The sequence below is a fragment of the Lactuca virosa genome, chromosome 7 (assembly GCF_052849685.1).
Source record: "Lactuca virosa cultivar CGN04683 chromosome 7, Lactuca_virosa_CGN04683_v6, whole genome shotgun sequence".
In the NCBI taxonomy this organism is placed as follows: domain Eukaryota; kingdom Viridiplantae; phylum Streptophyta; class Magnoliopsida; order Asterales; family Asteraceae; genus Lactuca; species Lactuca virosa.
In genome coordinates this window covers 236,766,398-236,789,718 of record NC_136432.1, presented here as the reverse complement: position 1 = coordinate 236,789,718, position 23,321 = coordinate 236,766,398, and the positions used below count along the sequence as shown (strand labels likewise).

Sequence of the window (23,321 nt, the reverse complement as noted above, 5' to 3'; positions counted from 1 at the left end):
GCATCTCAAAAGGATAATAGTCCTCATAGGACTTTTGGAGCTCGGCTGTCATGGTGGCCATCATGATGCATGCCACTTTTGTAGCATCTCTTTCATGTACCTCATATTCAGCAAGCTCTTCAGGAGTAGCAGTTGGCTCGGGTACCTTCAGCTCCTTGTCGAGAACATAGTCTTTTTTCTCATACCGAGTGACCATCCTGATGTTTCTGATCCAATCTGTAAAGTTGGACCCATCAAAGATGACTCTCCCACAAAGATTCATGAGAGAGAAGGAGCTAGTAGGGTTTGAGCCAGAAGCATTGTTATTGGAAGACATCTGAAAAGAAGAGGGAATAGATTAGATTAGATATAGAGATAGTCCTTAACAAAACACCCAAATGTAATATTAAGGCTACGACCCAACACAATATTTTATAACTTAGAAGAGGGATGCCGTAATCTAAGCTATAATATATTTGAAGGTAGGTGAATGACGATTCACCAATTTCCACCATGAAAAACGAAATATTTAATTAGGTTTTAATTGGTTTAGAAACTCCTAGATTCTTTGAGATTCATTGAACTTTCTTCAATGGCATGTTTCAATCTCGAGTGTGCCCTTCAAGTTTTGTGACTGGGATGCCGAGAATCACAAAACAAGGTGTGAAGTAACCATACAAATTACTTGGTACCCTTAATGTATTACCCCTCAATCGATGTGCTGGTTAACCACACACGCTCCATCGATACTATGATAAACATTAAGTCACCCTTTACCTACCTTGTTAAGTTCAAGTTAGTGTGCCGGTTAACCACACACGCTCCACTAACGACTTAAACAAAGTGTAAAGTGTAATTTCATGGATTAGCACCTTATTCACATTTTCCTAAAATAACTAAGATTGGGAATTCAATAAAGTTTAGTTACTTTAGTATTATCATTATACTTTTAATGAGAATTTATAAGTCCTTGTCCTACCCGTTCGGCTAACGACCCTCCACCGATCAAGGAAGCGGTGGGTGAGAGTGGACACCCATTAAGTTGCCATTTTATAGGCAACAACCTTATACCCCCCTTATAGACCGGCTTCGTGAATGAGGCGTACTAGCGGTAAGACGACTTGATCTTATACATATATAAATATTATTAAACTTATAATATTATAAAGTATAAGGGTTGAATTTTAACTTTTAAAATTCTAGGGGTTGGAACTAAAGTTTTTAATATGACTTTACATGTTCCAAAACTTGAGGGCAAGTTTTGTAAACTTTCAAAACTTTTCATTTCTCATAACTTATGAGTTAATGGTTATTAAAAATGAAGACTCTTCATTTTTTGTAACCTATGTGTTCTTTTAATGGTTATTTATAAATGTGACTTTTGGTTATCCATAACTTAGGAACTAGTTATGGACTCCATTAAAACACATAAAGATCAAGAATTAATCTAATCAATTATTAGCACATAATTTCTATGATCTTCTAAACTCATATGTTTATGAATGTTCATATAAAAAATTTCAAGAATCGTAAGTACATATACAAAACTTGAAATTTTGATACGAGCTTTTGAACAAAACTTCGATTTTCAAGTTTTTTTTTTTTTTTTTGCATCAAGTATCAAATAAACAAACCAGGCTCTAATACCACTGATGGGTTTTTGAGCATTCTAACACTCCTATGGTGTACATGCAACCCTAGAAACCTTGGATCTATGTTTGACTATGATACATGCAAATAATTATTTTTCCAAGGTTCTTATCCTATCTAGCATGGCATGGGGAACTTGAATCAAATCAAGCTAGTAGAATTACTTACCTTGTAGTTGTAGTTGATTGCTTGGAGTTTTAGAGCCTAGCACCAATAGTGTGGATGCCTCAAATGGAAATCACAAATCACCACAAACTTGGAACTTTGAGAGAATAGTAATCACCTTCTTGAAATCGGCCCTCTTACTTTACTCACCACAACTCGTGTGATTTCAAGAACCAAAGCCTCCTTTATATAGTGTGGTGGATTAGGGTTACATTCATGTAAACCCTAATACCCATGTCTTTTCATTTCCATGAGATCCATGGGTTAAAGCTCCATGGAGTATCCATGGACTTTCCATGCAAGCCTAGCCCATTCCAAATAAGCATTAGCCCACACTATATAAATACAAGAGCCCATATTTAATTAGTCATACTTTTGATCTCTAAATTAATTCTAGATTAATTATAGATCAATACTAATTAAATAATATGATTTTATATTAATATATTAGGACTTATAATATATTAATAAATCATAACTTATACTATTCTCAAAAGATTATCCATAAATTGTTCGGGTGAAGTGCAACCCAAATGGACCATGTCGGGTCGGTCAAGTACATACCAAATATAGTTATGGACTTAGACACTATATCCAACAACATATTCTCTTTCACTAAGGGTAAAAGACCATTTTACCCTTCCAAGGCTAAAGCCACCTAACTTGGCCCAAAGCCTAAAAATGGCCCAAGTGAACCTCTTGGACTATGCCCTATGTACTCCATACTTACGCGCTACATATTAAGTTGCCACCGATAGGGAAACGGGACAAAACCCGTTACACCATGCGTACTATAGGGTTACACCCTACGTACACTTCTGATGCGAAAATCCACTTTTACGCTCTTAATACCTTAAGACCTTAAGTCTAACTCTCTGACTCTAAGGACGTATAAAATCATAAAGTTCCTAACTTTATGACTTTGCATTGCTTGGGAGAGCCCAAAACCAAGCCCTAGTTCCAAACCTTCACAAAATGACCAATAATCCATGCATGGAAGGAATATAACCATCAAGATTCGATTTTTATGACTTATCAACCTCATAAATGGCTAGAAATGATGCTCAAGGGTTCTAGAGTAGGCCATACTTACAAAAAACCAAAGCTATGGGACCAAAAACATGTAAGGATTCACCAGCAAATAAGATCTAGCAAATGAACCATCAAGGTGTGAGCTTTTTACCTTCTGAAGAAGCTAGATGAACAACAAAACCTGGATCTACAAGCAATGGACTCCCAAGAGCTACTCCAATAATCACCATCTTCACAAAACACCTAAAATAACACTCTAAAAGCTCAAGAATCTCACAAGGTAGCTAGGCTTTCGAAATGGTGCTTTGAGACAGTGAGGGCTGGTGATGAGGGAGGCCTCAAGGACTTAAGGTCCTTTAAATATGGTCCAAACCCTTAAATTAGGGTTTTGGGATCTTCCAGCGTACACCCTGTGTACATTAAGTATGCCTTGCCAACTGCATGAAGGCCCCACAACCATTTTAATGATGTACGCCCTGCGTACATCTTATGTACGCCCAACATACAACCAACTCTATTTCCATCTTAACTTCAAACAGCCATAAACCCTTCGTTCCAACTCTGTTTTCGGTGTTCTTTATATACATGGAAAGGTATTGAAGATCCCCACAATCGTATCTCATTACTTTTGACTTAAAACATACCGAACTAAAATTCTTAATAAACGCAAGAAACCCGATCTATAACTTTTCCCCTTTCTTCCCTTTTTTGGTCCAACATACGAATCAAGGGCTTAGACCTTACAACCAATATTATCATCCTTTAATAAGGTCCAAACTTTACTTTCTCAAAGCCCGAAGCCTTTTCATGATCGAATTCCAGTCCACAACCTCGAATTTAGAAACGATCTGAAAAGGGTGTTACAACTCTCCTTCGCTTAAATTAGATTTCGTCCTCGAAATCATTTCTCACTACTTCCACTACCATACTGGTCGATTTTGCCTAAAATTCTTAACTTCTGATTAGATTAGGTAAATCATCTCATGCTGACAACTGCCTCCCAATACTACAATCAAAACCCAAACTTACAGGTATCATATACCCTGACGAAGAACAGATCCTTAACCCACTAACTTTAACCAATGAAGAATAACCATCACTATTCTGCCAGAAATCCGAAAACCTAAAAGCTTGTCTGACTTCCAGACAGATAGAACTATTTGAAACACATCCAATATGACTCCACTACACTTCACGAACTGAACAAAACCCTTCCAACCCTGAATTATCTTGCTGATAACCGGAAAACATAATCCAAGACCATTCATCGATGTTGAAACCTTACATTTGAAAACAAGGGGAACTCCCAACAGGAGTTTCGCCCCTAAGTGCCAATCCAATATATAACTCACATCCTGATAACCAAAGATTCGCGTTATTAATTTATCTGAGATCTTTTGATTCCATGCTGACCTTTTACTAAACTGGGATGCAGAATCCCTAATCGTCCGTTGATACTGATATTCTCATACATGATCACACCACGAGACTCCACCCAAGAGTCTAGCTGATTAACGCTACCCTACCCTAGTTACCATGTGGCTTAAATCTGTTGATCATGGAGTTTCCCCACTCTAAATGCGATCCAACACCTTAACCAAGCCAAATACTAACGGGTCTCACCCTTAGGAGTCATGCACTAACTTCCCTATGCATATCCTCGAATTCCTGAATGGTCTGCTTAACCAAGTTAACCTAACCAATCGGACCCTTCTCAAGAGTTTCACCCAATCTACATACTCGAACGGGCCTCGCCCATGGGTCTCACCCAATCTACATGCTTGAACGGGCCTTACCCACGGGTCTTGCCCACCTGAGGGATATACAAGCCTAGAATACCGACACAACTCCAACAATCCTCATTCCCAACAAGGAGTGGTCAACTAATAATAACAGTCCGAATTGACACATGCATGTGTTGTGATCCTCCTACACACAAGAACCACTCATGCAATGGTCTATCCCATCTTGGTGAATGCTACGACTCCATCATATACATACAACACTTCCACAATAGCCTATCAACCTTTTTTTGCTACGGCCACCCCATAGTCTTATAACACTCCCATAATTTCCATGGGCTCATCCCATGGTCTTGCCCTCAATCAACCATAAACAACCATAATCAATCATGAGTCGAAACCGTGTCCGACTATACCACGATCAGGTTTTTGGATCATGCTTCGAACCCTAAAGCCTTCATCAGACAAGAACAGACAGAGAGGTTCTAACACAAACTTTAACCTAAACCCAGCCACGAACCCATAAAACTTCGCTACCGATGCTTCACGTATTCGAGCAGATAACCTGAATCATGAAGTTTGGTTCGTCGTCCATGCATCTAAAAAAAGGACTCTTGTCCTTATGATTGACATAAGGAAAGCAACGAAATGCAATGTGGTGGTGGTAAGGACTTATGGCTGCAGCAGGAGGTGGCTGGTGGCATACAACGACAATGGGAGCTGGCGGCAGCAAGGCGGCAGGTGGTGGCCGTTGGTGACTGCCCTCAATTTTTCCTTTTTTTTGAGCTGGAACGATGTGAAGGAGGGCTGAGATGATGGTGGTGTTTAAGCGGGGTTATAAGGGAGGTGTTGGGGGTTTTGGTGGTGGTTTTAGGTGGTTTAGGGTGGTGGTGTTGAGTGTTCTTGGTGGTAAACCAAGAAAGAGATGGAGGCTGGTTTTAAAGAGAGATAGTGAGGTTTTAGAGGAAGTGAAGATAGATGGAAGTTTTGAGTGAGTTTATGAGGTGATATGAGGCTTTATTTATACTAAAATGTACACACACATGCTTCATACTTCCATCTAAGCTTTGTACCACTTTGTGTAAACTTACACTCAAGAAGAAGAGAGGGGGAGAAGGAAGCCCACGTGGGTTTGATCCAAGGAGGGAAAAAATCATATTTTTGGTCTCTTGGGTCACATGTGGGCCCCACATGGGGTTATACCCCCATTAAATGCCTAAACACACTCCAAACCGAGTGCATCAGGATCTAAAAGTCGATAAATTTTTTCAAAAGTACCATTATATAGAATTTAATTCAAGGATTCCAAAACATCAAACGGATTAATTTTTGGAGTTATGGAACTCCGGGAATTTGCGTTCGAAGTTTTGTGTCTAAATAGTCGTAAAGTCCGTTTTTCGCGACTTTTGTAAATAGTTTCATTATAAATATTTCGAGTATGAAATTAAATAATAGACTATAGTATGGTTCCAATAACATTCTCGGAAATCCCATTGGCAAAGCGTAAGTGCCTCAACGGATCGATTCGGTTTTACGCAATTAAAGAAAAAAGTGTTTTACTGTCTGTTTTCTTAAAATTGTTGTATCTTTTGCATACGAATTCCATTTTGGACGTTCTTTATAATTTCGGAAATAGGGGAACATTTACTAAAAGATTTTAATGTTTGCTTGGCTCAAAACAACTTAATGCAAAATTTCAGTTTTTCAGACGTATTACTATGGTTACATTTTGTGTTATTTGATTCGTTAGAGATTTTATACATTTGGAAGTATGATATCATCAGATATCATATAATAGTTGAAATGAACTTATTTATTTTACTTTAAATTCACTAAAACTCAATAATTCAAGTCACAACGAGATTCACGGTGAATTGGCCACCTAATATTAGCCATATATTCTGGGATGTCACATTACCTCCCCGTTAAAGGAAATTTCGTCCCGAATTGAGTTCGTACCGATAGTACACGGGGTTTCGATGAATTATAATGTATTTTTATGGTACTTGATCCATGTCTGGTCCTTCTATAATCGCCTTGTGCATACATGTCGTATATAATCAAGATTGAATAGACGATCGAATAAGTGATTCTACCTTAAGCCCACAACCAAACAAGGAACAGGAAGTAAAGCGGAGTCACAAATCCTAAGTTCATAGAATCTTATTTATATACACCCCTAACATATACACTTAGCAAGCATAGATTACCAGCAAGGGTCCTTAGTTTCTACATGAATGACGTGATTATCCAGGGTGAGAAGGCAATTAGTAAGTATCTCTAAAGTGCTTTTCTTTATTTGGATTCTTTCCATCTCTATTGTGTAAGTTTCATTAATTTTGCGGAATTTATGTTTTTGTCGTGTTTCGAAACCTATGGTCAATAAAGCTTTCATCGGCACCAGTATCAATTAATACCGAAGCCTAAACATTGTTGATATGAAATGTACCAATAACCACAGGTGGTTCATGGAGAGCATTTCCAGCAGTGATCATAAGTTCTCTTCCATTGCCATCCTGATTCTTCAGTTTCGGACAGTACTTCCTAAAATGCTCTGGTTGATTGCATTTAAAACAGTTACGGCTTCCTCATGTTGTAGTGGTTGAGGTTTTTCTGCAATACTTCGAGATGTGACCTCTCATGTTACACTTGTTGCAGATTACCTCCCTGCAATTTCCGACATGGTGGAAATTGCACTCTATACAATGACGTAAAGTCCTAGTGTAGGACTTAGCTGGGGTGGGAGTGTTGGTAAATACGGCATAGACAGCCATAGGTTCTGGTTCAGTTTTGTGATGCTTAGAGGACCCCTTGGATTTCCTATGAAAATTTATTTTGGTACTTCCATTATGGTTCTTTTCTGCTGGTGGGGCCATGGTACCCTGAAGGATACACTACTCAGTCAACTGATAGGCCAGTTTCTTAGCACTATGGAAAGTGGAGGGTCTAGATGCAGTAACCAGACCTTGAACATGTGAAGCTAGTCCCCAAATGTATCTCTCTATCTTCTTATTTTTCGTGGGTACCATTCATGGGAAAATGTTAGCAAGGTCATTGAATCGGTAGGTGTAGGCGGTTATCTCATCCTTGCATGGTCAGATTCCAAAGCTCTTGTTCTAGAGCCTGGATTTCCTTTCGGGGGCAGTATTCTCTGATCATCATCTGTTTCAGTGGTTCCCAACCCATGGCATAAGCTTTAGTGATTCCCATGGACTTTACATGGTTATTCCACCAAGTTAAGGCGGAGTCCATCAGCGTGCAGGTAACGAACTTGACCCGACAGTTATCGGAGCAAGCATTGATGTGAAAAATTGCCTCAGTCTTTTCTATCCAACGGGATAGACCAATAGCTCCTTCAGTGTCGTAGAAGGATCAAGGTTTGCAGCCCATGAATTCCTTGTAGGAGCAGTGTCTAGGGTTGTTTTGGTGAGTTATTGGAGTGTCACTTCCACTATTCCCAGTGTTTCCATTTCGGGCTGCCTCGTATGCTGCCAAGGCTGTGGAAATTCCTTGTGCAAGCATGTTTTGCATCATGGTGAGGTCTATTTGGAATGTTGGTTTTACATTTGTTGCATTAGTAGTTTCTTCACGATTCAGAGTTTCTACTGAGGTTTGCGTTACTTGTGGGACCTTCCTCCAGTTGCCTCGAGGAGTTGGCGGTGGACGAACTCGTTGTTCCTTTCATGGGTTCATCCTCCTAATATGTTCAAAACGGACACGTTCTGTTGTGTTAACACTATGAAGTCCTGAACAAGTATGTATGAGTTTCATTATATGATAGTGTATTAGTATAATTTGTTCATAAAATCCTACAGATTTCTAAACGAAAGGGTGATCGATTTAGAAATCCTCAAGATTTCCAACTGATAGGGAGAAGGTGATTGTTTCAGAAATCCTCTAGATTTCCAAATGATAAGGAGAAGGTGATTGGTTCAGAAATCCTCTAGATTTCCAAATGATAAGGAGAATGTGATTGGTTCAGAAATCCTCTATATTTCCAAATGATAGAAAGGGGACCTTAATTGCTAATGATTTTGAAATGTATAATTGTTTTAAAATGTATATATGGATTCTAAGGTACTAGGTTGCTACAGCGAATCTGAAGAACATTCTTCAATCTTTAAAACAATCAACCGTTGTAGTCTGTCAAACTCCTTGCTCAAGGTTGGTTGTGCACTGGCTCGACCATAAACAACATAGGTGCGCATTCCAGATTTATTTATGGTATGACTTATGTACGGTACTAACTATAATTGAGGCGTCTAACCTAAAGGGTTGAGTTGGTAGTTTTAGTTGAAGGGATGTTTAGAATTTTCTTAAGTGTCCTCATCGCGGGTCAGAGTGTATATCAAATCATATATATTATGGTTGGTGGAGTTTTTAGTATTATTAAAATTTTGTTTTGTACTCCAAGGTTAATATGTACAGACGAGGGTCATACATGAAACACCTCAGCGCAGGACCATTTTGGCAATTAAGTTGTTCTGAAATCCAACAACCATATGCGGCCTTTCAAACCAAATTCCCCGTACCGTATGTAGCCAAGAAGTACTGTAATTAATAATAATACTTTTATTAGGAGCTTGTTGCTATAGTTGTATTTCCTCTTTCAAGGATACGAGTTCTCTATAGCCAATTTAGCTCTGATACCATTCTGTCACACCCCCGGCCGAGGCGGAACATACCAGGAGTGCGACTAAGTTCATGGATCACAGATAAACTGAATATATAGAACAAGTAAAAGGATAAACAAAACAACATTTGTATTCAATCATTAAGTTTGAATACAGGTTTTTTACAGATAATAATAGTATAGTAGTCGCCTTAAACAGGTAAGTAGTTAACAAAAACTAGATAGATAGGTCGTCTGTAATCAATGATCAATCTTCTGTCTGAAGCCTGTCTAATGATCTCCTGAGAATTTATGTAAGTTTAAGGATCAACACAAAGGTTGGTGAGTGTCACAAGTTTTCTGAAATAATTATACTTTTAATATGATCTAAAAAGTATTGTCTTTGTTGTAAGTAAAACTGTGTTTGGAAATGTTTGATAAAGATAGAAATCTAAACTGTGGTTTCTAGATAATGAAATCTTGTTAAAGTTTATAGTGACAAAGTTGTACGGATAACGGATAAACAGACATATGAATATACGGATAAAGTTATCTGCCAAGGTTGTACTTAACAACCGCAGATACGGATAAACGGATGGAAGGAAAGTATAATTGATAAGCATAAGCGTAAAGGTGTACGATACTTGTTTAAACAGTTGATAAAACTTAGGCTAGTGTACACAAGCACATATATGAGCCTAAGATACAAGTTCTATAACTTGTATAAATATATAAACTTATATATTTTTGTGTATGTATGAGGTATATTGAAACTACCAAGTTGATAACCGTCTATACAGTCATAGCACATTTGTAGTCGAAAAGTATATGTTATTTTTTATTTGTTGTATTATTTTTACAACATAACATATGTAAATATTAATGTTTTAAAACAATTTTCTTTACTTAACCTATAAGCATTTAAACAATTATTTCTCAAACTAGTAATGTGTTTACACAAAATAATGATATTTTATGTGTATTTTGTATGATAAATATTACTTAGTACCCGTACTACCATGTACAGACGAGGGCCAGACATGAAACACCGGAGGGCATGATCATTTTAGCAATTAAGTCGTTCTGAAATCCAACAACCCTATGCGGTCCTTTAAACCAGATTCCTCGTACCGTAAGTAGTAGAGTAGTAAATAATATTTTTGTGTGATTTATATCGCAAAAAAATGATGATGTTGTTGGTATAAACAATACATTTAGACACACACACACACATGTGTGTGTGTGTGTGTGTGTATATATATATATATATAGTACATGTATCCCCCCCCCCCCGGAAAATATGTAAAAGTGGGGTCGTAACACTAACCTTAACGTGCAAATGTCGATTTGTTTTCGAGAGTGGATGCGAGAAAACTGGGATGTGTTTTCGTGAAGTCGTGATCTCCGAGATTAATTCGACTTCCTAGAAAATTTCGATATAAATTAATATTTGGGAGTGATTGGTCTTTTGACTAAGTATGAGGTTCATTTATTAATTTAAATAAATCAAATGGGACTAAGTTTGTCAATACTTTTCAAACGAGGGATTAAAATTATTTATTTAAATTCTAAGGTTGATTTTTGGATTTATTTGGCAAATAAATCACAAGGAGGGGTTAAACTTAAATAAATAATTAATAGTTTAGGTTCTAGGACTTGTCTCATAAAATATTTCCTAGGGAGGGGTGTGTTCTGCACTTTTTAATTGGAGTTTCAATATTCTAGGACTTGATTTGAAAAGATTTCTGGAAATAGGCCATAAACATTATTTTGGAAATGGAAGTTTGACACCCTAGGTCTTAGTTTGTAAGGAATTTCCAAGGGAGGGTGAGATTTTAATATTTTAAAATGGAGTTTCTAGAACTTAGGACTAGATTTGCAATGATTTAAGGGATTGGGTTTTAATACAATTAAATTGTATTGAAGTTTGGTAACAAGAGGTTAATACCTCCTTTTTGGTTCGTCGTCCATGTATCTAAACAAAAAAAGTCCCTAGTCCTTATGATTGACGAAAGGAAAGCAACAAAATAGTGGTGGTAAGGACTTACGGCTGCAGCAGGTGGTGACTGGTGGCATACAACGGCAATGGGAGCTAGAGGCAGCAAGTTACGGAACTTCGGGAATTTGCGTTATACCCCCATTAAATGCCCAAAAGCACTCCAAACCGGGTGCATCGGAATCCGAAAGTCGAGAAATTTTTTTGAAAGTACCGTTACATAGAGTTTAATTCAAGGATTCCAGAACATCAAACGGATTAATTTTTGGAGTTACGGAACTCCGGGAATTTGCGTTCAAAGTTTTGCGTCTAAATAGCCATAAAGTCCGTTTTTCACGACTTTTGTAAATATTTTCGTTAAAAATATCTATAGTCTGATTCAAAAAACGTTCCTGGAAATCCCTTCGGCAAAGCGTAAGTGTCTCAACGGATCGATTCGGTTTTACGCGATTAAAGAAAAACAGTGTTTTACTGTCTGTTTTCTTAAAACTGTCGCATCTTTTGCATACAAACTCCGTTTTCGACGTTATTTATATTTCGGACGTTATTTATATTTCGGAAATAGGGTAACATGTACTATAAGTTTTTAATGTTTGCTTTGCTCAAAACTACTTAATGCAAAATTTTAGTTTTTCAGACGTATTACTAAGGTTATAGTTTGTGCTATTTGATTCGTTTGAGATTTTGTACATTTGGAAGTATGATATCATCAGGTATCATATAATAGTTGAAATGAACTTATTTATTTTACTTAAAATGCACTAAAACTTAATAAGTCAAGTTACAACGACATTCACAATGAATTGGCCGTCTAATATTAGCCATAAATTTCGGGATGTCACAACACTGCAACTTCGTCTGACCCATTGTGCTAAATCTTACGTATCAATACAGCTACTTATCGTCTGATTAAACACTCAGTTCTCTTCTACCCAAAGCTCGCACTAACAACGGCTGACATCCTATGACCAACTCAGCCAGATACACACTAATCATAACTCGCGGTATACAAAATGGCATATGATGACTCTTGATAATAACAACCAAGAAATCAAAAAGGAACTATGATCCTTACGGGGGACTAACTAAACCGAACATAAAGTCTTACACAAACAAGCATATATATATATATATATATATATATATATATATATATATATATATATATATATATATATATATATATAAAGAGTGAAGAAAACGAATGAAACATAACCGCGATAGCATCTGAAGAGACTTAGGTCTCCTCCACTGCAGCTGAAATGCTCGGATCCTCACTATTGGAGCCTCTGCCTTGCTCTTGTAACCATCGGTAATCCTAAATGTAGCAAGATCAGGTGCTCTCACTGCTCCACTCATCAATCTCGGATAGTCGACCTTCTTGTGGCCTACCTGATTGTAGTGAAAAGACATCGGAATTGAGCTTCGAGGACAATTCCTGCTAAAGTGACCAGTTTGACCGCAACTGAAACAACCCCTTCCTTTTACACGATAGCTCCCCTCGTGAGTCATCCCACACTTAGAACAACGGCCCCGACCCTGATGGCCTCCCAATCACGAATCTTGATTCTTTGGCCTTTTCGCCTGGCCCACTATGGGTTAAGCCTGCTCTGGCTTGCACTTAGCCTGAAGCTCCAGCTCAATCTCCCATTCCCGGGCTCTAGCAATCATGTCATTCAGGGTATTGCACCCTGACAAACTCACAAACTCTCTGATGTCGTCCTTCAACATATCGTGATACCTCGTCTTCTTCATCTCCTCATCCACAACGTACTACGGAACCAACAATGACCTCTCTGAAAACTTGGCAGGATCTCTTCCACAGTCTCAGTAGTCTGGCGAAGATCCTAAAACTCCCTCGCCAGCTGTTGCACCTCAATCACTAGTGCAAACTCCTCATTGAATCTCGTAACAAACTCCTCCCAAGTCATGGCCACCACAGTCGTAAATCATAATGCACCGACCTCCTCCCACCAATCACAGGTTCGATCTCTCAAAATGCAGGATGTAAATCCCACCTCCGCTCCTCAGGACAGAAGCTTTTTCACTTACCATTCTCCATGTCAACGACCCATCGGTGGCTACCAATGGGGTCCTTAGCCCCAAAGAACTCTAGAACTCCATATGCCTTGAACTCCTGAAAAGAGGGAGTATGTACTTCGAATTGACATATTGGAACCTCGTCCCGGAAGGCCCCGAGTCGCTCATCCAGCAGCTCCAGAATCCTAGTGCGAAACATGCCCAGACGCTCATCCATAATCTCCATGATACCCTCATTGATCATACCAAAGATCACAGGAGTATGATCCAAAATACCGCAGGTGATCTCCGACGATATGAACTCTTGCATCTGCTCATTGATATGTTTATATTTAACTATATATTTAATGCATATTTCTAATACTTTTAACTATAATTATGTTTATTTTGGGACAAAAGATACTTATTATGTTTGAAATATGTTTTGTAGTAGCGAAGACATGCTTGGGACAAAAAGGGAGCATACGAGGAGCTGGAAGCAGGAAAATGGAAGCAAAGGCAAAAAGAAGACTAGAAGACCGAATACCACGTCATGGAGATCTTCCAACACGACGTGGTGAATGGAAGATGCTCGATCAATGGGTTGACTTGGAAAAGATGACTTAATGAAGCTGAGAGGATAACCCCCGCATGGCTTAATGAAGCTCTTAAAACTCAAAAGGACTTAATAGATGACTTAATGCATGCATGAGACCACAAACACCATAAAGTTTGCACCTTTAAGCTTAAGAAACTCATAATATGCCCAGATCTAAAAGAGTAAGCTCCACAAACGACTTAGCTCAACAAACTAACCCAAAAGGGACCAAAAGCATAAAAACTATGACATGAAGAGATCTAAACATACAGTGATAAAGGTTGGGACTTTATACCTCAAAAGTCACCAAAAGATGAAGCTAAATTTGGATCTTTAAGCTTCCTTCTATGAATGAGTCTTCCACTTCTTCTTCTTTCACTTCAAGAACCACCAAAAATCAAGATCAAAGCTCAAGAACACTCAAAGAGGCTATTAGGGTTCGAGATTAGGGCGTTAGGACAATGGAGGCTGGTAAAGATGCCAGCCCTAGGGACTTAAGGACCTTATATAGGGTGAAACACCCTAAAATTAGGGTTTTTTATCCTCCATGTACGCCATGCGTAACCCTCGTACGCCCAGCGTACGAGGCTTCTGCTCCGATCAGGTGCCCTCCTTAGTACCCTAAGTGTATCCAATGGTACGCCCCGCGTACTAACTCCAGGGACTAAATTACAATAAATTAAATATAAAGGGCAAAAGGAAACATACCCAAATTGAGTGTTACAATAAGGAAATGTGGGTTTTCTTCTTGAGCATCTTTTATTATGTATGTGTACATGTGTGTGTGTGTGTGTGTGTGTGAGAGAGAGAGAGAGAGAGAGAGAGAGAGAGCGAGAGAGAAAGGAGGAGGATACTTGTGGGGAAAATGGTACACAAGTTGAACCCATAAGTTCCATCTTTCGTATTCACCTTCATCTGTAAAAAGGAATTGAAGCTCATCTATTATATTTTTTGGTGACGATGGAGGTGGTTCATATTTAATCCCTTTATTCTTCACTAGATTTCATCTGATCTCTTTGAAAATGTTGGGGTTTTGAAGGTATGTGTAGGTTTTTGTGAAGTTTTTTTGAAGTGTTTGTGTGCATGTGTGTTTTAATTTCCAGGAGAGAGAGAGAGAGAGAGAGAGAGAGAGAGAGAGAGAGAGAGAGAGAGAGAGAGAGAGAGAGAGAGAGAGAGAGAGAGAGAGAGAGAGATTTCTATTTTTGTTTTTTATTTATTTTAATCAAAAAATTAATAAATTAACAAAAAAACTGAAAAATAAAAAAAAATAAGGGCAAAATCATCATTATAAAAAAATTCAAAGCAAATTGGACCAAATTCACAACAAAATGAAAAGTTTGAACCTCTGTTGATAGTCAAAACCTTTTTGGATCAAATTGGTAATTTTCAGCCTAACCAAAATGACCATTTGTGCAGTTTTGTCAATCTTAAAAGCCTTGATAACCTCTGGACGGTCAAGGATTTTTTTTTAATAGAGGGAAAATTCCATAAAATCGAAGTTTGTTTTTTTTTTTTAATAAACACTAAATAGCCTTTTGAATTTTAAACCACTTTAGTTTGAAATTTTTTGGTTTAGCCCTCAAGGGAGACAGACCCTTCAGCGGCTTATCTTCTTAATTCAGCTTCCGCAACCGGTGAATCGAAAAAACCTAAGTATTTATCTTCGGAGACAATATCCGATTTAGCATTTAGTGGCAAAACCCCCTCCCGGGCATTCAAAGAAAACTTTATTTTGAAGTTAACCATTAAAAGTTTGAATTAAAAAAATAAAACCATATTTAACCTCAAAAAATAATCTTCCATTTGTTTTTTTCAACTCATTATTCGAAAATCTTTGTTTTTCCGAGAAAAAAAATCTCAGTGGTTAACTTAGAAAAAAAAATCTTTTGGTGATTAAAAAAAATCAAAACTACAGCAAATTTTATAGAATCTGGCCTGAAATTTTTTTTGGTGATTAAAAAAAATCAAAACTACAGCAATTTTTATCCCCTTTTGAAAGAAAAAAAAAAAGATAAAAGCATTTTCAAAACAAGATTTCGATGACAAAATTGAATTTGTTCAAAATGATTAACTAAAACTTTCTATAACAACACTGCATATGATTATGAAGAAACAAAAGGGAAACCAAAACATAAAACCGATTCTAATACCATATGTAATATGTTCATTTCAACCTCAAACTTATATAGCATCATCATATCATCCCCATTAAACATCCTAACAGAAAATCAACATCTAAAGTCAACTGTTTATATAACCAAACTAAGCAGCTTTAATGGCTGGTAGTTACTCATCATTGTAAATATGGTCAGCCATCTGCCATATTTGGAGGATGTTATCATCAGCAACACTAGCAATCACCCAATCTTCACATGGATTCCATGACAAATCTACAACTCTATCTGTATGTCCACCATGGATGAACATCAGCTCTGGTGGCCCATCTTCTGCATCCTGTGCCGATTGTTCTTCCCCAATCCTGTGTTTTTTAATTTTTTTTTTTTTTAAAAAGAATTGCTATAATTCTGTAGATGTAATAAGAAGAAAAGAATAAAAGTAGGTTGCTATTTACTGAAGTTACCTACTAAGATCCCAGACCAGGAGTCTCCTACCAGCACAAGAAGAAGCTAAAATTGTCTCATTCTGTGGGCTCCACCCAACCTGAATCACCTCATTCCTGTGATAACACAAGTAGAAAGATGAAAAAAGGCATAGACAACTTCAAATAATATTTATAAATGAGAATTCTTACAAGTGAAAATTAAACGTATGGAGAGCACTTGTGAATTTTCGCAAATCAAACAGCTTCACTGTATTGTCTACGGACCCCGTTGCCACTATCCATTCGTTAAAAGGATTGAATGCCAAGCAGTTAATCTACCACAAAAAAAAAAAAAAAAAAATTTCAAAGTATAATCCTTGTAACAGAAAGTAGGAAATGAAAGTATGTTGGGGAAAAAGTACGAAATGTTGGTGGGCCATTAAAGTTTGGATGGGTTTGGTGAGACATGGAGAACGAAGATCAAATATATGCAAGTATTTGTCATCACCACATGAACCAAATAAGTAGTCATGCTTCAAACTCCAAGCTACATCTTCAACAGGACCATTATGAACCTATTAAAACATATCAAAAAAAAAAAAAAAATGATAATTATGTGTAAACTTTTATGTATAAAACTGATTTCATTTCTACTTCTATGATCTATCTCTTCTGTTTCTTCATTGTGTCATTGTGTATTGTCAAAAACAAACCATGTTTAAATTCTTCTTACTCTTTCATTCAACAAAGATTATTGGTAAAGATATTATGTTATATTGTACCTTATATATTTGCATTGGATCCAAAGCATGATTCTCTGGGGTCCGATTTATGTCCCACATGCAGATTTTTTCATCATAAGAGCCACTCAACAACAAACCTTGTTTGAATTTACTCCATGATAACCCAAATCCATCACTTTCATGACCTTTCAATATCAAATCAGGATTGAATTGTTCATCAGGACAAGGCTTTATTGGATGATGCCCATAATCAAAAACATAAACTCCTGAATCAATTGTCTTTGTGGCAATTACACAAGTGTTTTGAGGCATATAACGAGCCCTATGCACCTCTCCTTCATGACAAATTTGTTGCACCACTTCAATCTGATCAAATTTTTAAAATTTAAAAATCCAAAATTCAAATACCAATCTACTTTTAGTAAGAAATCACAAACCTTGCGACCAGAATGTTCATTCTCATTAACATGAGAATCATCATACTCCACATCAAATAAAGGAAGCTTCACTTGTGCAATAATGAGATAATTAGGTTCATCATCTAAAGTGTGGGTCCCACAGATAATCTTTTGGACAGAATACTCCCCGTCTGGCGACTCTACCTGATCAGGAAGCCATTCAACAGTGAGTGAAGGCCACTCAAGTACACGTGAAACGACCAAATCGTACAAAAATGGAGTTTCTTTTTTCCAAATTTTGTACTCTTCATTAACCATTCTCTCAAATTCTTCCCCCCTTGAGTCGTCTATGTCTATGTTGACTAGTGTTTCTTCACCGATCTTGTCTCCTGTTTCATCCTCTTTCTTTTCAAGATTCGTATCCTTTTCGTCCTCCATCTTCAAGACTCTATGGATTCAAAAGGGTTTGCTTGAATTTGTAGCAATCTTATCTCCAAAATCAAGAATTGAAGGATTGATTCCCCTTTGAGCAAACCCTAGGGATTTGATGCACAAAATTGGTTATAAAGATTGAATGTCGAGACCGATGATGGGCCGGTGTAAAGAATGAGCATTAATTACTGGATTGGTAACTTATTGGGCCGATTTTTATAAACATGTTACTCATACCCATAAATGATTTGTGGGATATTGTTGGATTTGTTCCAATTCTAGACATGCTTTGTTTTTTTTCTTATATCTAAAATGGAAAGTGTCACCATGTGTCCATGTCATTATACTATAATGAACTTTTCAATGGACAAGATCATGTACATATTTGTCTCTTAATCTCTCAATGTAGATTGTTTTCCTTAATCACTAAAAAAGTCTTATTAGATATTGGCAAATAAGGTGAGTGTAAGTGCATTCATTGCAAAATGAAAAGGTTGAACTTATTTACTACAGAAAGAGACAATTATAATCATAAACAAAGAACTAGACCACTAACTAAGTTCATTAGTACTTTTTCTTGTGTTATATGATAGTTTCTGCTTTTGCATTGAAATTAATTCATATATTACTCTTCATTTCCAAGTCATACAACTGTTACACTTTTAAATACCATTAATTTGGCTGCTAAGAGATAATAAATTGATATGGTTCACAAATGGTGAGCAATTCAAGATGCCATTCATGAAGAGTTTACCTATTGATACTAGTATCTTGTGTTGTCTAACATACAAATTAGTGAATAAAGTACCAATCAAGAACTGGATTTGGTAACTCTAAAGGTAACTAGATTATGTAGAAAAGTGGAAAAGTGGCAACTTTAAAGAACTTAGTGAATTAAGAACCCCTCAAGGTTTATATTTTCTACTTCAACCTAGCTTATTGCATCTCTCCAGTGTATGAATCTTCTAGTTGTGTCTTGTGAGTAAGTACATCTTCAAATGGTTTTAACTTAGTGGCAAGAATCAAATGATGGTTTTGAGTTGTTACTTACTAATAATAGTATATGCATACATCTTTCTACACATTGAAAAGGGATTTCATGAACTAGAATCTGGTACCTTTTGAGCAAATTTAGTAAGTTTGCACATTGGCAAATCACTTCATATCATCCTTATCATCCAACCCCATTGTTCAACAAATCAAACATTACCCAAACCACTAGATTATGTTGTTGACTTGTTGTATGCAACAAGTATGTTTCATGACTTAATCTTATGGCAAAACACTGATTTCTCGAAACCATGTGTGCAGATGGATATAAGAACTTATTGTTCTCTGATAAGTTCTACCCTATTCTACTATGAAATATTTTCTCATTTGGCAAATAAACTACATTTAGAAAAAGTAAATAATACCAATTTTGTCACCTGCGACCCTAATTTCAGAAAATACACATGCGCACAAACCTTGACGTTGGAGCACCCAAACCCCCGGAGGGGTCAGCTCCATGATGAAAAGCATCAGTATTGGCATCTTGAAGAGGATACTGAAGTGAACTTGAGCCAGCGTAAGGTAATTAGGTTCATTCTCGGAGGTTTCGGTCCCAAGTATCAACTTCTGAAGGGAATAGTTTTTTCTAGCGTGTTTCTCGTGATCGGGGAACCATTTCATGGTGAGGTACAGCGACTCAATTGAGTCTTAGGTCACCAATCGTAACATGAACTGTGTTCTTCGATATCTAATAATCTTTCTTTGATCGGCATCTCATCTATGATCTACCTCCCCTCTGATACCATAACTGCCTTTTGAAAGATTTTGATTGGGATGCCCAGACCCGCCCAAAACATCCGATCAGTACGGTCAAATCCGATTAAAACCCATTAAAACCGACCGGGTATCGATTATAATAAGTATATCAATATCGAAAGACCAAATGAGCAGTCTAATATCATTACGGTTTGATTATTAAGAGGTGTTGTAGATTTTATTTTGTAGTTAAAAAGATTTTTATCAAATGGACTTATTGACGTATGAAAATGAGAAAAGAAGTTTTAAAAAAAATATTAGATTAGCTTTTATATTTGTAAAAACGAATAAGTGAATGAGTTGAAAAGTATTTGGCTTAGAGTCTTAAAGGATGTTCTTGAAAAGTAATAAACTATAATAAAAAAAATGTTTTGATACACTTTTAAAACTCCTTTTTGTTTTTGTTTAGGGATAACATAACTTCATAAGTATGAAAGTAGGTCTTAATTAATTAAATTTGTGAAATAGCACCAAAAACATTCCATTATCAATTTTCATAGCCGAGTAAAAGGTTTTACAAATGAAATTTGAGATAAAAATCATCGCGCACATCAATAACATAACTTTAGAAATATTAAAATAGGTCTTAAAAATGACATTAAAAACAATTTATTCAACTATATTAACAATTTGTTATAAACATTATATTATAAATTTTCTTAGCTAAGTAAAAGGTTTTCACAAATGAGTTTTGAGACGAAACTCATTGTGTCAGTCGATAACATAACTATATAAAGGTATTAAAGTAAGTCTTGTGTAATTAGATTTATGTAATGGCACTAAAAACAATTCATTCAACTATATTAGCAACTTCAATAACATAACTTTAGAGGTATTAAAATATATTTTACGTAATTAGATATGTGAAATTGCATTAAAAACAATTTCAGGGCCGGCTCAAAGAGTTTGGGAGCTCTAAGCGAACCAAAAATTTGGGGTCCGTTGACAGTTACTATACTTAATGTTATAAACCCTCATCATTTATCCGGGCTTGGGACCGGCAATAATAAACTAAAAAGTTTACAAATTGCAGAGTTAAAAAAATTATACATATGTTTTTGTGAATATATTTAATGACATAAAGTTAATTTTTCTAGCCTTTTTAGATGCAAATTCTTAAATGAAATTTTCATAATCACTTTCTTTTACTAAATGTTTTTCAATTGACAAAATAGCTAATCCATTTAATCTTTCTTGCGACATTGTAGATCTTAAATAATTTTTTAACAGTTTTAATTTAGAAAAACTTCTTTCTGCGGAGACAACGATTACAGGAATAGTTAACATAATCATATAAGCAACATATGCATTTGGAAAAGAACTAAACTTTTTAATGTAATTAAGTATATTAATAATTGTATCACGTTCTAAATGTACAATATGTCTTAAAAGTTTTAGTTCATGAAATAAATCTAAACCATCGATATCTAAGCTATCATCATGCTTTACACCCCGTTCCCGGGTTCAACTTAACGAGAGAAAAGAAAGTAAATGGATGGAAGTGAGAGGAAAGTAAAAGAAATTAGTGTTCCCGAGTTTCATTAAATGAGAGAAGTGGAAAGAAATGAAATGATCACTTTCCCTCCTAACTTTCCTTCTGATTTGGACGGATTTGGAGAGAAAGAACAAAATGTTTAACTTTCCTTTCACTTCTCTCCGATTGGGGAAAACGAAAGACAAAATTATTTTTCTTTCCTTTCTCTTCTTTTCTCTTCTTTTCTTTTTCTTTGCTAAAATTGGGGAACGAGGTGTTAAAGATTTTTCAAGATTTAAACAATGTTCTTTTAAAGTATTTTCATCAAATGATTTTAATTGTTCTATACTAAATAGAAAACCAAAAATATTTTTGAACTCGTTAAATTGCTCAAATCTACTTTTAAGTGAAGTAATTGTTTTATCTACTATATATAAAAAGTAATCAGTTTTAAATAACTGAAGAGGAGTTTTAATAGTTTCATTAGCAACATTTTCATCATATCGTCTATTTCTTTGAATGATACGTTTTTCACGAAATTCAGGTTTTACGTTCATTTCTAAAGCCAATTCTTTTGCATAATCTAAAGCCTTTTCAAATCCATTTTCTCTATATTCTTCAAAGAAACACAAAAGTCCATTTAGTTGATCTATAGTATCATCGATACACATATCATTTGATTGCAAGCTTTTACTAACAGTGTTAATAGCAAACAAAACATCATACCAAATAATCATTCCTAATAAAAATTCATAGTTTTCAAGTTCATATGTAGCTAAACATTTAGCCTCACTTTTAATTTTTGGATCTCCATAATTTTTGGATAATTGTAAAAGTGCTTTTCTTAATTGTGGTGCTTGAAATCTAATTGTTTTTACACTGTCTACCCTACTTTCCCAATGAGTTTGCGATAATGATTTAAGTGTTAGGTTTGATATATTATCTTGTAATATTTTCCACCTGTGAGTTGATGAAGCAAATATCGAATATATACGTTGTATAACTACAAAAAATTCACTAGCTTTATCTCACGAATTAGCCATATTACAAATTACTAAATTTAAACTATGGTAACCACAAAGAGTGTAGAATGCTTTAGGGTTAATATCTAACAATCGTTTCTGTACACCTTGATGTTTTCCTTTCATATTTGAACCATTGTCGTAACCTTGACCCCTATCATCATTTATATTTAGTCCTATATTTTTAATTTCATCAACTATAGCATCATATAAGCCTTTATCGTTTGTATTATCTACAATTAAAAATCCTAGAAAGTGTTGAAAAAGGAAATGATTTCAAATATTCCTCCCAAATTTAAGGATCAATCTCCGTATGTTACAACTATTCTCCAGCCTAGAATCATGCACAACCTTTCCTTGTATATGTTATTAGTATCCTATAAATATTAGCTTCCAATGTATTGTAATCAATATACAAAAAAGTCAATCAATAAAAGTTTTCAGCTCTCTGATCGTCAATATGGTATCAGAGCAGTGAGACGTTCACAGACTCAACTAACCCAAACTCATCTTCTACCCAAAATCAAGTTGCCATGTCCGAAGATGGTAGCTCGAATAACAGCAACAATGATCTTACTGCCCAACTTACAAACCTTTTCAAAACAACCCTCAATAACCAGAATCAAACCACAAAACAGAGTTTATCAGATAGCTTGAAGATCATTCTCAAGCTTAACAGCCAGAATTACGCCCTTTGGGCTCAGATGATCCGAGTTGCGATTGGGGGAAATCTAAAAGTTTGTTAAGCCATCTTTCGGGTGTTCCTACACCGCCAAATCCCTTAGACGACCGGTACGAGCAATGGGAACAATATGATTTAATCGTGTTCTCATGGCTAATACAAAACATTGAACCTGCACTCGCTAGTAATCTCACTGAGTTTCCCACGGCAAAAAAACTATGGGATGCCTTAGTGGTTACGTACAGTAGTGGAAATGATAAGTTACAGACCTTCGACCTTCATGTCAAAGCAAATGAAATCAAGCAGAATGGGGCTCCTCTCGAAGATTTTTGGATAGCCCTACAAGGCATATGGGGTGAAATTGAGAGGAGAGATCTGAATCCAATGAAGTGTGACATCGATATAGCCACATACAATAGTATCAGGGCT

General features: G+C 36.1%; 1 protein-coding gene across 1 annotated transcript; it reads right to left on the bottom strand.

The window, feature by feature from the left end:
• Positions 1–15,915: 15,915 nt before the first annotated feature.
• LOC145124405 (histone-binding protein MSI1-like) lies at positions 15,916–19,791 on the bottom strand. Its single transcript, XM_079059729.1, has 7 exons — positions 19,375–19,791; positions 17,516–18,012; positions 17,118–17,444; positions 16,758–16,910; positions 16,546–16,670; positions 16,375–16,470; positions 15,916–16,272 (listed from the first exon to the last, which is right to left on the bottom strand). Exons 2-7 carry the CDS (start codon positions 17,912–17,914, stop codon positions 16,080–16,082), a joined length of 1,293 nt encoding a protein of 430 aa, XP_078915855.1. The 5' UTR covers positions 17,915–18,012; positions 19,375–19,791; the 3' UTR covers positions 15,916–16,079.
• Between the last annotated feature and the right edge of the window lie 3,530 nt (positions 19,792–23,321).